Source organism: Amia ocellicauda, chromosome 17 (assembly GCF_036373705.1).
Source record: "Amia ocellicauda isolate fAmiCal2 chromosome 17, fAmiCal2.hap1, whole genome shotgun sequence".
Taxonomy (NCBI): domain Eukaryota; kingdom Metazoa; phylum Chordata; class Actinopteri; order Amiiformes; family Amiidae; genus Amia; species Amia ocellicauda.
The window spans coordinates 9140407-9157416 of NC_089866.1; the positions used below are offsets into that span (position 1 = coordinate 9140407).

Here is a 17010-nt window from a genome sequence, read left to right on the forward strand (position 1 = left end):
CAGAATTTTACCATGATGTTTTCTTATTACATTGAGTTCAATTAACATGTTCAGTAAAGTAGGGGAGTAAAGACGTCTGTGTAAAGTTTTCAACCGTCTTTAAACTCATTAGATTGCAGTGCCCTACGGTAAAAGTAAAGTTTTTTCTGCCTTCAGTGTCCTAATAATCCTGCTACATATTGCTCTTTATCTTAATGAAAAATAAATCTAATAAGTAAATCTCAGGTAAATTAATTTAAAACCCCAAAACAACATTTTAAATTGTCTGTTGATATTTATTTCCATTGTCTCTTTGTTTGCTATCTGTTGCTTTGTAACCACGCAGCATAATAAAAAAGGCAAAATAATTCTGATAAATTTATTGCTCTAATGAGTTTTTTTTCAATTTTCTTTTTTGAACTCATTTTCTGTGTCTCTGTTAGCACTCATGAAATATTCACCAGCTCTCCACAGCTGTCCCCCGGAGTGGAATTACCCACTTGGCTGTGGCACCCACCCTGGTAGGAATACCCTTTGGTCATAGAAAGACAGCCCTGTCCCAGCTAGTTCCTCTTGTCTCTTCCCTTAGATGCGCTGCGGAGGGTAGTGGGTATATTGGGAATAGTGTTAGATTATATTAAAGAGACCACAGACCTCTCAGATGCGCCCTGATGTCCTCAGGTGTTAAAAGCTTAAAGAGCTACCCTACAGACTCCCAGTAGCCCCTTTTGATCCATTTAGGGAGGGAGTTTAAGGATCTGAAACAAGCTGAAGAAAAGGCAATTCATTTATTGATCAAGCCGTAACATTTTCTTAAGCAGCGCATTTCTGGAAAATCAGGCTAGGGAAACATTTTTTCTTTGCATGAAAGATGAACAATTTTTGTTTCTTGCTGCTAATCTGTGTGACCCTTTTTCTTTTCCCGTGCTCTGCTTGTCTTCTTGTGTGTATGTGCTTGTGGTTGTGTGTCCGTGCTGTGTGCATTTTTTTCTCTCTCTTGTGGTTGGGTTTACGTGCGTGCATGTGTCCACCTAGCGGAGAAGGCCAACGATGACTTCTACACGAAGAGGCGGCACTTGGCTGAGTTGGCTGCCAAGGGTAGCCTGCCCCTGCACCCCATGCGTGTGGACCATGACCCTGGGGTGCCCTTCAGCCCCGAGATGGCCTGCAACAAGCAGAATGGCCACAAAACTAAAAGCAGCAAAGTGCACACAACACATCCCTTGGCCTACAGCTCCAACACCATCGCCAACCCCGGCGCCATGAAGGGCTGGAATGGCACGGAGACAATGGGCCGCAGGCAGACCTATGGGCCCAAGAAGCATTGCACGGTGGAGCAAGTCAATGAGCTCCACAGTGCCCGCAGCCACCACTACCTGCCCCCCCAACCCTACTTCGTGACCAACAGCAAGACAGAGGTGACTGTGTGAAAGCCCCCTTCCCCCCCGACACCCATACCCCACAACCCAGCACTGAAAGAGAGAGAGAGCCTGAGACTTGAAGCGTGAGTTTCGAACGGGGAGATTTGGGGGACGAGGGGGGTGGGGAAAGGCTGCTGTTGATTCATGTTTCTGCCCCCGGAGGTAGCTTTGCCCATGTTTCCAAGTTCTGGCAAGGGCATGGTCTTTGAAGCAGACCTGACATCATCCACCCACCCCACCCATCCCCAACACCCCTCCACCCCACCCCCTCCAAACCCCACAATCAGCGCGCCTGCAGACGTCTGCTTGTCCTCGATTTCCATGTGATTGTGCATGCGGCGAACGTGCACGGGGGAAGAGAGAGAAAGGGAGAGAGAGAGAGAGAGAGAGAGAGAGGGGAATTAAGTTATAAAATAAACTTTACAAGATTATTAATGATAATAATCATTTTTAATATAATAATGATAATTTTAATCATAATAATAATTACAATGAAACATAAAGAGGACAATAACAGAAGCCTAAAGGATTGTCACAGAAGAAGGAATCAAAATACATGAGCAATACAGTGATGGCGATGTGGATAAGAATGAAAAAACAACAATGAACAAATGGACAGTGACAAATGAAAGTGCTGAGAAAAAGCATTTATAATAATCACAGTGTGAACCTGAATTTGGAACTGTGATATTACTAGGAGCAAATCAGCAGGACTTGACAAAAAGAAAGCAGCTCCTTTTCCAAGTGCTAGTTTGATATGTTGGATGTTAAGGAATTGTGACACGTTTCCTGCCGTGTTGCGTCTGGTGGCTGAGGCCACAGTTAAAGCAGTCACTGCATTTCTTCCGGAGAGTTCAGCTGGGGAGGATTTTGTCCATGGCATAAAGTTGCACAGAAAGCCCGCTGAAGCTTTGTGGACCACAATAATTCACCCATATCGGGGGTGGATGACATAAAGAAAGCATCAGAGAGAGACATTACTTTGGAGAATCAGCGTGTGCAGAAACAGCATAGTAAAGCCACGGGCAGACGATATCTCTCGGTCTCATCCCTATGACGTTGGGCTGTGCCTTTTTCTTGTATTTTTAAAGAGTTTTACTGTTAACTTACTGAACAAATAGGCTCCTGATGTCTTGTATGGAGAAAAAAAAAGAAAAACAATCAAACAAACAAAAAATAGACTACTTCTTCAGAACTAGTTCCTCAGCTGTCGCAGTCCATTGGTATTACTTCCACTGAGTTCGTAAAATTTAACTTTCCTTTATTTTGGTTGATATTTCTTTGCATCCATCTGTTGTGTTTAAAAATAATGAACAAAAAAAAGGAGAGAGAGAGGAGGGACGCAAAACATTGGCTTAATTTTTCATTTGTGTCCCTGTAGTTGACTTGCCAGCCATTGCTTACAGCTAGAGATTTTGTAATTACCATCTACAGATCCACCCTGCGATGTAAATCTAAAGACGCCTGTCTGGAGTGTGAATTCTTTCAGGCTATGTTCGCAAGAATTATGTTACTGGCAAGGTTCCTAGGCAAGAGGCAGGAGTCCCTCACAGAAGTCTGCTTAATGAAAGTACAAGCAGTTGAAAGTGTGGAGAAAAAGTCAGCAGGTATGGTTAAAAACAGAAGCAAAGGCAGAGAAGCTGGTAAATCTTTGCAAATGTGCAGTGCCGAGATGGGATAAATGTACGTATAATGGCATCGATTTTATGAGACTCTCTGTGAAAAGTGTTCCCTGCTGGTACGGGAAAAAAATAATGTAGAACTTGATTTTACAAAAAGACAGGCGCATTCTACATTTCTTTCCAGGCGACTGAGAATTACTTTTGTTTCTTAACTAATGCTACTCTATGTATGCAATCTATAAGCCGTGTCAAGCTGTGGTCTCTAGTAAGCTGCTTTGTGTGTGTGTGTGTGTGTGTGTGTGTGTGTGTGTGTGTGTGTGTGTGTGAGTGTGATCACTGAAGGGATTTGGCATTAGGTGCCCTTGCCACTGCGGTGGGCATTTGTAAGGAATCTGATTCTCGAGGACTGAAATAGATTGAATGATACCAGGTTTTCGTCTTCAACAAAACACTCTCCCATGCCCCCCCTATTAACAATCTCAACCTTGCTTTGTGTAATCAAGGTCAATACACATTCATTCACTGCTTATTTGGACAGGAAGATAAACAATAATTAATCAAAAGGTTAAAGGCTTAAAGGTTTTCACATAAATATCTTATAAACATGTCAAAGCTTCGGAAACAAGGAGATGAAGATTCAGAAAACGTAGGAACGCAAAAATCCATGCTTCCATTGTGGTCCAATTAATAATGCAATTGAAAGGATTAAACTGTAATGATGAGATTCAATCCAGAGTAGATACTGTATAACACTGAGTGAACTGTGTTAGGTTAAGTAAGAAGCCCTGGAATGATTCACTGTACAGGGTGAGCCAAATTTGATGCACCCTCTGAGTGCCGTATTTTCCTAAATGAAAAGCCTGCTATACACTACGAACTATACACAATGTTTCATTCTAAATGTTTCTTACTGAACCCCTTCTGGTTGAAAAATTGTGGTAGCTTGTTTGTGGTCACTAGAGGTGTCTGATCTGTGCCTGGTACTAACATCCTGCAAAACAAATTATATTTATGGAGCAAAGGAGACGGGGAGGACTGGTCAAACCGAACACATGCAGAGGCCCTTGTGAAACATTAGCTGTACAGTTAATGGGGGTTATAGTTCTCTTCTCAAAGAAAAAAACAAACAAACGTGTACTTTGGATGACCTCTGGTACAATCCATTACAGGCAGAGGGGGATTTGTCCCATTACGTTTGGTAAAATACAGTGCGTTTCAAGCAGCAACTTCAGCAGTGCAGTAATCACACCAGCCCACAAATCACCTCCACTCCTCAGCCATCATGCTCGAGTTTCAGTCTGTTTCCATCTGGGCATAACAGTCCTGTTCAGCCAGCACTAGTGGCTTTAGAGGTGGCTTCTGAATTAATGACTGCCACCAGTTTATTACCCTGCCCGAATCGTCAATGGCCTTCAGCACCTCACTGTCTCAGCAGGTGTAGTCTGAAAAAACACACAAACTACCTTTCTAAAAGGAAAAACTTCTTTCTTTCTTATTGACACAAAAACACATTTTTAAGGCTGAATATTTTAGTCACAAAGGCGCTCAGCAGGAAGCTTTATCCTCACAGTGGAAAGATTAAGCGAGTCACTTTTCTTCAGAAAGGTATGAACGGAATCAGAAAACCCATTGCAGGGCCAGTCACGTAACACACAGGGCCTTCGAAGCTGGAAGCCAACTGAGATATATTTTGTTTGTTTGGTGTTTGTGCCCGCTGTCGTTCAGTAATCCCACGGTGATGTTTTTCAAAGCGGTTTCATTTTCTTGTTGCTGTTGTTTCATTTTTAAAACAAGACTTTAGGCCAAGGGAACTGAATACACAGAGAAGGATGAGGCTACTATGTGGGTTTTAGAGCTAGCAAATATAAAAAGAGCCCCACACCATCCATTTATAAGAAATATAATTATGGACTTTTCCAGCAACATACTGAATGCTGTATTGTCCATTACCAACCTACAAAACATTTTAAAATGCGTCCTGCTGCTACACATAGACACACATACACACATTTATTACACATATATAACACAAACTCTAACCCACTTAAATCCCAATAACACTGAAGAGACACTTGTGCTGTCCAAAATGTGCAGTATGAAATCATGCACTTCTTTTTATGTTGTATCTAACGCACAAACAGCAGTTATAGTTATAGACAAAGGCTGTTGGCCCTTATAATGATGCTGACTAACAGAAACAGAAAGTGGTCACTATTGTGTGGTACACTGAGGAAACCATAGCTAAGTTCACACCCAACCCGCCCAATGGCAGCAACTGGCCAACTTGACCACCACAGCTTAAAAGATCACAGTCACTGAAGAGTCCAGGTTCAAAAGATCTGCACCACAGAGCCCAGCTTCCTCTCCGAGCAGAAGCATGAGCCAGTACACTGTCTCAGATGCTCTCGCAGTCACAGACGTTCACAGCTACTCACCCACTGTGGAGGACTTTGCTATCTTTTCAATTGGAAATCATTATTATGTTTACTGACTCGAAAGGTCTTCAGGTTTACAAGATCACAGAGGAAAAGGTTACTTCAGAGAGCCAGTCATTAATGGTCTTCTGCGCAGTATTTTGGGTTATTGGTGAGCACTCCAGTGCATGAGAAAAACACACACACAACAAGAAAGAAGAAGGACAATTTTGAATGTGCTCTATCTCTATAGTGTGCTCTGAATGCAAAATATTTTCAAAGAGTAAATAAATAAATAAATGCAAAAACATATTTCTCTAGCCACATCATCATCCGACTGGATTTAATACCATCGCTGTCAGCTAACAAAGTGTCCCATCACCAATGCTAAAATCCATCCATCTCTCTGGAGAATCCATTTTTCTAAGCATTTCAAATGATGGGGAGAGGGAGAGAAATCATCTTCTGATTGATTAGTCATATCCTTTGCGTAATTGCAAGTCTGAGAGATAATCTAATTCTCCGCTGGCTCTCACTCACTGCCGAGCAGTTGGCTGGAAGCAGACAGCAGATGAGCGGTGCTACTCCAGAGGTAGGACCACACGGGTCTGCCAGGAATCAGAGTCCTGCTCTGCTGAAGATGGAGAGCTCCATTATGATTGAAGGACTATTTTCTAATTAGGGGTCTCAAGTCCCCTGCCCCCCCCAGCCTATTTCTGTGATGGCTGTGTAGTGCATCAGATTGAATATGAAGTTTCAGAAAAATGACAGATGTTTCTGGATTCTTCAGACTCTTCAAGCAATGAAAGAGTATATTTAGGATTTACAGTTCACTTCACATTTTACATATTACATTTTCAATCCTGAAACAATATTTACTAACACAGAATTGCCGGCATAGAATATATGCTATAGACTTAAGGATAAGAAGGATATTTTATCTGAACAAAAACAGGTATTGATAGAAATCTCAGTGAAGGCCACTGCAAAGTGTTTTTAAGTCCAGCAGCTATTAGTAGTTTACCCCCGGTGGATCTGGTTGGCAATTCTGCCAAAGCCTCCCACAAGGGATGCTTTGTGTTTGAGTTTGACTAAGCTAATGCTTAAATTAACAGTACATGGTTGAAAGGAAACCATTTATATACAATCTCAAAGCCACTAATAATGCATTTGTTTGTGGCTTCTGCAGCGGAGACGAGTCAGCTCTCATAGCGAAATCTGTTTTCAGAGGAGGTAAGAGGGAAATGACTAATGCACCTAATGACAATGAGAGGCTGGTGAACAACTTCACCTTGATTTACATTTATAGATGAGACTTGGACCATTTGTTCCTTGATAATGTTGAAATCATTCTAATTCTAATAAAGGAACATAATTGCATCGATAACAAACACCTACATTAATGCAGCTGTTTCTATGCATACTAGGGCTTTGGCAAAGGAGTGATCAAATAGTACTAAGCATCAATATTGTGATGATAATGGTTTGTTTTCTGATATAAGCATTGTTCAGCACCTGGCGGCAGTTTTCTCTGTGCTGCCTACAGTCCTACTGCCCCAGCTCCCAGTGATTGGTGCTTATACTGCTCCACCAGACATGCTAAACTGAATAAGAGCATGGTATCTGCAGTGGAAGCACTTGCTCCTTGTAATAAGAGTTAATCTGCCTGTCCAAAATGCTAACTCGATGCCCATGTCAGCCCATGTACCAGAAAGCGAACTGGCTTTCCTTTTCAAATCTTGCAGATTCTTAATCAATTCCTAATTTGTACCAGATGCTTGCATTAAGAAGAGGCCAGACTGACCTTTCAGGAGAAATTGTTATTTCATCTTGCTTGTCCCCGTCTGTTATTACTGCCACAGCATTCGTCCCACAAGTCTAAGAGCCAGGCCGGGGAGAGCGCTGCAGCACGGCTGAGCAAATGTTTGCTGTCGCTAAGACAGGTGCCTGCTGAAAAACATTTCTTTGCCAACTGCATGCATCTCCTCTCCAGTTTATATGCCATAACTATTGAAGTGGTAGTGATCTTAAGATAACCTGTGAACATGAGCACCAGAGATCAGGAAATAAAACATGCATACACATAGAGAAACAGAGAAAGAGATAAATCATCCAGAATGTATTCTATCACTTCTTAGAACGTTGCTAGAAGGCAGCTTGACAGAAATAGAGATGTCATTTTTTCCTCTTTCCATCCACTTTATCACTGCGAGATGCTTTAAAAGTCAAGTCAGTTGATATGCAATCATGAAATTTCACTGCAAAATGAAAACCTATGGCCTTTCAAGTGCATTACCACAGCCCTCACTGAAATGTATCACAATGCAGCCATAAGAACCACACAACTCTGACACAAAACATGATTTACCTACAAATAAAAACCTTGCCTAGCACTTTTCTGCAGATAACCTCATCTGGCCAATATAGTCTGCACTTGAAAAGAAAATGTATCTTCTCTATGGCTAGGAGGAAAGCACTGGTACAATTCAATACAAATATAAATAAATAAACGTTTTAACTTCAGCCCCCCTTTGAAACGCTATCATACTATGTTTTTGGACTGCTTTATCACACAGCACAGAGACTGAACCTATTTTAAGATGGGCCATCATAAATCTTTTCCCTTTATCACTTTTGTGGTGAAAAAGGAATTTGGAAGAAAATCTATTAATTTATATTAAAAAAATAAGACATTAATTAAATATTCAGCATTAAATTAAATATTCATATTATTATTTTTCTAACACTCCGTACCCAATTAAAATTAGGATAACAATCTGCTCATATCTAATCCCTGCACTTGTTCCCTTATCATGGTACAGTTTGTGGATTGCATTTGTATTTTGATCCCTATTGAGAGCCTAGCTGGCTAGATTTGCCTGAGATCAGCTTTCCAGCTGTCTTGGCCTGCTAGATACTTCAATACTGGACAACTCAAAAACAACAGCTGAAAATAAAGAAATAAAGAATCACTTTATTTTGAGATTTCAGGTTGAACATGTCAGCATGAAAACTAAACCATAAAAATCTGATTAAATCTTTGAATCCCTCTGCACAAACTGTCAATAGACTAAGGATAGCAGGAATTTGGCAAAATACAAGCAATACTGTGAACAAAGGTAACCTGCTAGGCCAGCTACCTCTTCCAACACTTTTGACACAGGGTCATTTACTTTATTACTGCCTATCCTTGTGGATGTTGGGCCTGTGTTTTGTGTGTCAAGCCAGTTGATACAGTGTTATGGCCTTTTTTCCCCTATTTCTTTCCTTCCCGTTCAGGAAGGCAATTTATTTTCAACAGATATTCTGTGTGCAGTGAATCCAATCCATGCATGAACAGCTGGGTTCTTGAACATATCAACCTCATGGTGGTATTGCATTGCTGATCAATGATGTGGCAACAACAACAAAAAAAAGGATTAAATATGCCCAGGATTGGAAACACCACTCACACAGATTCAATTACACTTTTCTGACAAGTATAGAGCAGTAAAGGCCACTCACCCCATCCTGTCCTTAGGAAATCCGGCCTCTCCTGACTTAGGGTAGGCTGGAGGAAGGGGGGCTGGCCAGTGCTGTTCTACTGCGCCACACACTTCTTTCCCTTTGGAAACACAAATGGACACACAGCCATGAACACTGTACTTCACTTGTTTACTCAAGCAATTTGGACGTAGCTACGCACACATGTGTCTCTATGTTATGGCTCAGAATGGGGCAGTCTAGTTGTTAAATCAAAAGAAAACAAAAGATATAGAATTGCATAGCAGATCTCTGACTGGTTTTCCTGAGGTAGAACTGACATGCTTATGACAGTGTTATTACATTATTATGGTGGTGTAATAAGATTAATGATGCATCCTTCTATCTTAATGTTTTAATTCTCATATGTGGGGTCTGTCTTTTCAACTGCAGTCTACTGGGAAGTCCTATGGGTATTTCATTAAAGAGGAAGGTGAAAGGATTTTACTGTGGAGAAGCTGGCAGCATTATCATTCCAAATAATACTCCCATTCTCACCACTTGTAAATAATCTCTTCAAGCGAAAGTTAATTATACTTCCACTTTTATTTACTTATGTTATTTTTTGATTAGTGGTAGTAGTGTTATTTTATCTGAAGAAAAAAAAACTGCACGCTTCTGGATACAAGAATAATACAACAATTATAGATGGTTTAAAAGGAAGACTTACACAGAATGTGACTTCAAGGGCTTTTACCAATATATATATACAAGCTTAAACCATTCACTACACCTGCAAAAAACATGATGGCGGATGTGTTTTAAACGTGAGAATAGAAGAGTTTGTTAAGTCCATATTAACCCAGCCCTTATAAAACTAGATACAAAATAAATAGTGTGTGTGTGTGTTTTTCTCTCAAAGACTATGTCTGTTTTTTGTGCAGGCACAGTTTCTCAGATAAATCTGTAGGTACTTAATTAAGTAGATAATAAACACAAATGAGTAATCTTTGCTCGTGCTGCAATACTTTTGTCTGGTGTCAATGTGCGCAGAAACAGCACTATATACCAGGACACATCGTCTAAATAACTTTTTCTAATGTATAATCACTAGGCATCCTGTTTTTATAATGCTCCCACTGAGAGTATACTTCACCTCAGACTTATCTATTCCCATGTCATTCCCCTCTTTAGTGAAGAAGTAGGGCTTTAGTGTTAGGCTAAGGACAGACACACAAGCCATATTGATCTTGGCACTCCGACTCACAAGTCCCCTAGATGTGGCAGGGGACACTAATGCTAGTCTGACTGACATTCCCCAGACCAGAATTCAATGATCCCTGACATGAACCCACTACCAGGCCCTGGTATCACTCGGCCTGCTGTTTGCCAACCTTTCTAAACTCCTTGCCACTGTTGTTTACTGACATAGCCTAGGGTACAATATAGTTCATATTATAGCCCTATACGTGCATAGAAACCTGTCATAATGTAGTTTTAATATATTATTTTTGAAAGGTTTTTTGTAAGGTTTAGTGACAGATAAGATCACTACACATTGAGGAAGAGTTTTCAGTTTTTTTTTATCCTGGAAGAAACAGGACAACTGGCAGCTACGCATAACTGGGCAGAACACAGAAGGGTGATGACAAACTTCTCTCACCTCACAGGAAATCCATCATTTGTATTGCAGGTGAAGCTACAATGTATTTTTGTGAACAAGCAAGACTACATAAAATGCCAAGGGTGACAGCTACTACAACTATTCAACATTCAAAATCTTCACAATCCAGCTTTTCTTTTCCCTTCAATCCCTTCCAATCACATTAGTAAAAGTCATAATTATGCAGTATCAAAATCACATCTATTTCATATTTTTTGTTTTTATTTTTCTTGTTTATTTGTTTTGTTACCATTGGAATATGATTTTATATTAGATAACAATATAAAATAAACATATCTATCTATATATATCTATAAATAATATTAAGCTTTTCTTGTATTTCCCCACTCGTTTGTTACAATTGCTCAAGTGCATATCCCATCCAAGCCAAGCCCTTCCAAAAAACTTCCCTATCCATTTGTGGGATGAATAACCAAGTAACTCTATGTTTTGGTAAAAATGTGGACTGGTATTTGTCAGTTTCATATCATTTACAGTACTGCTAGTCTTGATATAATAATTTCTCTTCTACTTTTTATTTATTTTATTTTATTCTCCTATTGACTGTTTGGGGTTTTTTCTCGAAGAATGTTGATTTGTAATCTCTCTATATTCACTGTACTATATTTAAACTTTCTTACGTGGCAATAAAACTGAATACACACCTTCTTTAAGTAAAGACCTGTCTGGTTTGTCTGTTCTTATTGCCTCCCTGAATCATGTCTCATTTTCCCCTCATAATGGTGCCCTTCAAGCAGTCATGTTCCTCACAGTTGCTGAACTGTTGCCAACAAGTAAATGTGTCCTTGGAATTGTAACCGGAGAGACCTGCCAACTGCAGTCAAGCTAGCTGGCAAGTTGAGTCTTGAGACAAGTGCACCAGCGTCCCTTGCCTGTAGTCTGCAAAAACACAGGATGCATGCAACACTTCCAGTATAACCAGTACCAGTATGTTGATGCTTATTAGCACATTCTTGGTAGCTCCTAAATGCCCCTCACTGGCCAACTAAACACAAAGCAAAGGGCTACAGCACACATTTTATTTGATTTTTGTATTCACTTCACAGAACTCCAGTGAAGAGTGAATAATCTGCAATACAATGAAAAGGGACATACTTAAGAGTTTGCAGAGAGAACTCCAAAAGGTTCTCAAAGTAATCCACCCCCATGTCCACACAGTAAGACAACATAATGATAAAACTAGGTCCATGACGATGAATGAGGATCACATGAAACATGCAGACAGAAGGTTGAAAACATTGCCACAACATATAAAGAAGTCTACTGCACTCTTGCAGTGTCCGTCAGCAACACCTTACAGTACACTAAATGAAATGTTGTGTATACAACATATGTGAACACAGTAAACCATATTAAACTTAAGGTTTACAAAGTCTACACAGTTTGTAATTAGTTATGTAAATCATCATTTCACAAATGGTTAAGTTAGGGTTGTAAACATAGCGGAGATATGCAGGCATATTTTAATGAAAAGTTAACACGTTGCAAAATGTTTGTTTGCTTACTTTATTTTTTGTTTACTCACCTGCAAAATGTTTAGTTTCCAAATGGTTTTATATATTATGCAGTATGTTTGTAATTTGCAACCAATATGAACTGTATATTTTGTAAATGTTCTGCAACAATTACACAGACTTAGAGATAACCCCTTTTACTGAAGTTGTTTCACTGAAACTAAGCAGTAATACAGTTTATTGCAGTGGAAAGAACGCATCATAAATGTACAAACTGAACTGGCAAATTTTATAAATGTAAAAAAAAAAGTGCATAGTTCAGTTCATACATTTCTTTTTCCACTTAAATAACCTTTGTATTACTGCTTAGTTTCAGTGGAACAACTTCAGCGAAAGGAGATATGGATACATCATGCTCTCTTAATCTACTGCAGTTTACAACCCTAATTGAACCATTTGTGAAATGATGGTTTACATAAATGTTTACAACCTGGGTAAACTTTGTAAACCTTAAGTTATATATGGTTTACTGTATGTTCACATATGTTGTAAACACAACATGGCATGAAGTTGTATGCAGTATTAGATCAATAAGAATACTACCCCATTATACGTCCTAATAATAGCCACAGACCTTGAACCTAATGAATAATATGTGAATCTATATCTTTTTAGAAACTTCTAATCTAGTGTCTTAGTAAATGCAGGACAACAAACTCAACCCTACATTTACTAGGGATTTCGACCCTGACCCAAGCCTCAGCAAAAATATTTCTAATGCAAAATGTAACTGTAAGAATATTTCCACCTCCACCTGTACCCCTAATTAACCCTGATCATAATTTGGTTACTCCTTCTACAACAGGTTTAGAGAACCCTAACTCACACCTAACTCCAACTCCATTCCTGTAAAACACACAATTATGTTGTTTTCCACTTGCAATTATTTCTTCAGTTTATAATATTATTTTTCTATCTGTTGGTGCAGGTTTGCAATAGAAACTATAAATTCAGCTGCTTCTCTCCTCTTCTTACCTATGTAACCAAGAAAACAGGCCACCAGGGGTGCACCAACCACAGTTGTAGATACTCTGAATGGATTTGTTATCAACTGGAGGTCTACAGGAGTGGTCAAAATTACTTCACAAAGAAGCAAGAGCTCAATATGCCTAAATAACTTCAAGTAATTACATGAGGAAGTGCCATTTTTGGGAACTAATTTCCTCTTCCTGTCCATTGGAGGATTAGCCTATTGATGTAGCCAGCTGGCAATGGACACTGATTGCTGAGACAAACTCTCTTAACAAGGAGCTGTCACTTCATCAGAAGTCTCACACCAAAGTAAACCGATCTCCCATCTTTAAAAGCTCAGAAGTAAAAAGCCAGGAATATGCAGGTTATACTACAGAGGTAAATAAGGTTATACACTGCACACTTGATAAAATGAGTCCTTAAACCCTATTCCCTTCACCAAGCTGCTCCCTCATACTTCATACCCTCAGTCTCTTCCTTTATCCAAAAAAAGAACTTCTACATTCTGTATTCTGCTCATCTTTAGACACTGCTAATGTAAAATCCCGGCTCAAAGACAATCAGCATAACCTTTCCAATTTTTTCAGTGGTGTAGGACTGTGGGCAATTAGAGTTAACCAAACAGACAAGCAATTGGTTAGTAATTTAATTTTAAAAATTGGAATGCAATGCTGGTAATTGCAAAGTAAACACAACGTTTTTACAATTCACTGCCAAAAAGGCAGTTAAAATACAATGCAGAGACACCTCTTGGCACCAGATGCTGCATATTACCACTGAATGGTTTTAAGATGCAAGATTCAATGTGATGTGATTGAAAGCCATGGCACTGTACCCTTCTTGTTCATGCAGTCGTGCTGCTATCTTTCGTCCTGGCTTTTGTGAAGCGAGCGTGGAATTGAGGGACAGGTGGGAGAGGTCAAGCACACAATTCCAAGAGGTTGAAAACTTGTTCTTGGCAGCCCGATGCCAAAAAGGCCACGCAGGAGGGGGTCATAAAACGTAACCGGCAATAGGAAATCAGGATGCAAAGTGAAAGCAGAAGGCACTCGTCAGACCCATTAGTGTTTAAATGGGTATCTGATGCTTCTGTAAATCCCAGCCTCCCCAGCACAAAGGTAAAGCATAGCAACAAGGAGAGGATCTGAAGTGCCATTGCATTGACTTAATAAGCAAACAGGGCTGGAGTCAAGTGTGCTTAAGACTAATTCAGTTTCCTAGTGATTTGACTGCAGTGCAAAGAGCTACAGAAAAGACTGATGTGGGCAACAAGACCCTTCCCCCCACCCCCCCCACCCCCCGAAGACAGGTCAGACCCACCCACTGAATACAAATTTCCATCTACATTCAGTTAATATAAGCAAATTAAATGCATGTAGCAACAGTAGACTTGACTATTCACAGACTGTTTTGGAAAATGTTTCCCTCCTGTATTTTTCCCTCTATCCTTATAATAGTAGATTAATCCAAAAAGACAAATCAAACATCAATCAATCTCTCCTAGCCCAGCCTAGCTCTGTCTTGCACACAGGGTAACTTTAGACAATCTGCAAATATGTATGGTAAAGTACACTGCTCAAAAAAAATTATGGAACAGGTAATCATCACAGTATAACACCAAATCAATTAAACTTCAGGGATATCAATCTGTCCAGTTAGGAAGTCTAAGTGATTGTGAATCAATGTCACCTGTTTTGGTGCAAATGAAAGTGACAACAGGTGCACTGGAGAGGCAACAGCAAGACAACCCCCAAAAAGGGAATGGTTTTGCAGGTGGTGGCCACAGACAATTGCTCTCTCCTTCCTGACTGATTATTCTCTAGTTTTGCATTTTGCTAGTGTCCTTGTCACTACTGGTAGCATGAGGCGATACCTGTAGCCCATTCAGGTTGCACAGGTAGTCCAGCTCCTCCAGGATGGCACATCCATACGTGCCGTTGCAAGAAGGTTTGCTGTGTCTCCCAGTACAGTCTCAAGAACATGGAGGAGATACCAAGAGACGGGCCTTTACACGAGGAGAGCTGGACAGGGCCGCAGAAGGGCATCAACCCAGAAGCAGGACCAGTATCTGCTCCTTTGTACAAGGAGGAACAGGAGGAGCACTGCCAGAGCCCTACAAAATGATCTCCAGTGGGCTACTGGTGTGCATGTTTCTGACCAAACTGTCAGAAACAGACTCCATGAGGGTGGCATGAGGGCCCGAGATCCTCTAGTGGGACCTGTGCTCACAGCCCAGCACCGAGCAGCTCGATTGGCATTCACCAGAGAACACCAGAATTGGCAGGTCTGCTGTTCTCTTCACATATGAGAGCAGGTTCACACTGAGCGCATGTGACAGACATGAAAGAGTCTGGAGACGCTGTGGTGAACGTTATGCTGCCTGCAACATCATCCAGCATGACCAGTTTGGCGGTGGGTCAGTGATGATCTGGGGAGGCATATCCTTGCAGGGTCGCACAGACCTCCACGTGCTAGCCAACGGTACCCTGACTGCTGTTAGGTACCGGGATGAAATCCTCAGACTCATCATCAGACCTTATGCTGGAGCAGTAGGCCCTGGGTTCCTCCTGGTGCAGGACAATGCTTGGCCTCATGTGGCCAGAGTGTGTAGGCAGTTCCTGGATGACGAAGGCATTGATGCCATTGACTGAGAACCTTTGGGACGTTATGTATCGGTGCATCCAACGCCGTCAAGTTGTGCCACAGACTGTCCAGGAGCTCACTGATGCCCTGATCCAGGTCTGGGAGGAGATCCCCCAGGACACCATCTGCCGTCTCATCAGGAGCATGCCCAGACATTGTCGGGAGTGCATACAGGCACGTGGGGGCCATACACACTACTGAGTCACATTATGAGTTGCCGTGATGAAATTCACACAAGTTGGAACAGCCTGTGATTTCAATTGTTTACTTTGATTTTCGGTGTGAGTTTGAATCCAGCCCTCAATCGGTTGGTGATTTTGGTTTCCATTGACCGTTGTTACGTCATTTTGTTCTCAACGAATTACACAATGTACAGTAAAGATTTTGATCTTTAATATATTTCGTTCATCGAGATCTGATGTGTGATTTAAGCGTTCCCTTAATTTTCTGAGCCGTGTATGTATGGTTCATTGTCAACCAAAGCTCATAAGATTTGTTTTATGACAAATCATGCCACCAGTCCGATTATAATCTTTGCCTCCCTCTTCCTGAACAACACTATCACTGCCCTGATCTGGAGCTCCCAGGGTGCACTGCAGCTCTGGTGAGAGCCACTCTCTCACCTTTCTGCCCTGGTCTTCTTACTGCTGCTGATTAAAGCTCTCCATTAATTAAAGACAATGTGTGATCTGAAATTATGATAATTTATTGCTGCTTTTTTGACAGAACTCCCTGGAATCATAAGATGTCACATCTCATTGAGCTCAAAAGGAAATCATTTAGAGGTCTATGGAAAAATGGCGATTCAGAACTCAAGATTCTAAATGCAGGTTTGATGTTCATTTTATTGTTGAATATCACCATCACCACGTCTCTGTGTTTGACATTTTTTGAGAGTAAAATGTTAAATGATTTGCTGTAGGCTGCAGAGTAAGCTACTTTAAAGATAGTTGCAGTTCAAAAAACAGTATAAAAATATATATTTTGTCACATATCACAGTGATAGATTATGAGACCAGTTCTCATGTCCACAGTAAACATCAGGCCAACACACAGTACTGCACTACAAGAGTGAGACACAGAAGTTGAGCATACCCTCTTTGTTCAGAACAATTATAAAAATTATCCCAGTTCTCAAAGATAAATTGTAGTATAAATAACAAAAATCTTCTCAGGAAGTTTATTAAGAGGAGGTTGCCTTCTGCAGGTGGCTAACTTAATTGTTCGGGAAAACAGGAAGAAAAGGACCCCAAACACTGGATGAAAGCCAAACGTTGCCACGGTGACAGAACTGGTAGT

The 17010-nt window shown here is 40.6% G+C and overlaps 2 protein-coding genes across 2 annotated transcripts in view; one reads left to right on the forward strand and one right to left on the reverse strand.

Moving 5' to 3' along the window:
* shisa9a (shisa family member 9a) overlaps positions 1–1609 on the forward strand; it is a 91755-nt gene extending 90146 nt beyond the window's left edge. Inside the window, exon 4 of the mRNA XM_066689777.1 lies at positions 1015–1609. Coding sequence (XP_066545874.1) covers positions 1015–1409 — 395 coding nt within the window. The 3' untranslated portion in view covers positions 1410–1609. The remainder of the gene's footprint in view (positions 1–1014) is intronic.
* cpped1 (calcineurin-like phosphoesterase domain containing 1) overlaps positions 1–17010 on the reverse strand; it is a 255753-nt gene that overhangs the window by 151829 nt on the left and 86914 nt on the right. The window contains exon 2 of the mRNA XM_066690132.1: positions 8941–9040. The gene's annotated coding sequence lies outside the window, so the exon portion shown is untranslated. The remainder of the gene's footprint in view (positions 1–8940; positions 9041–17010) is intronic.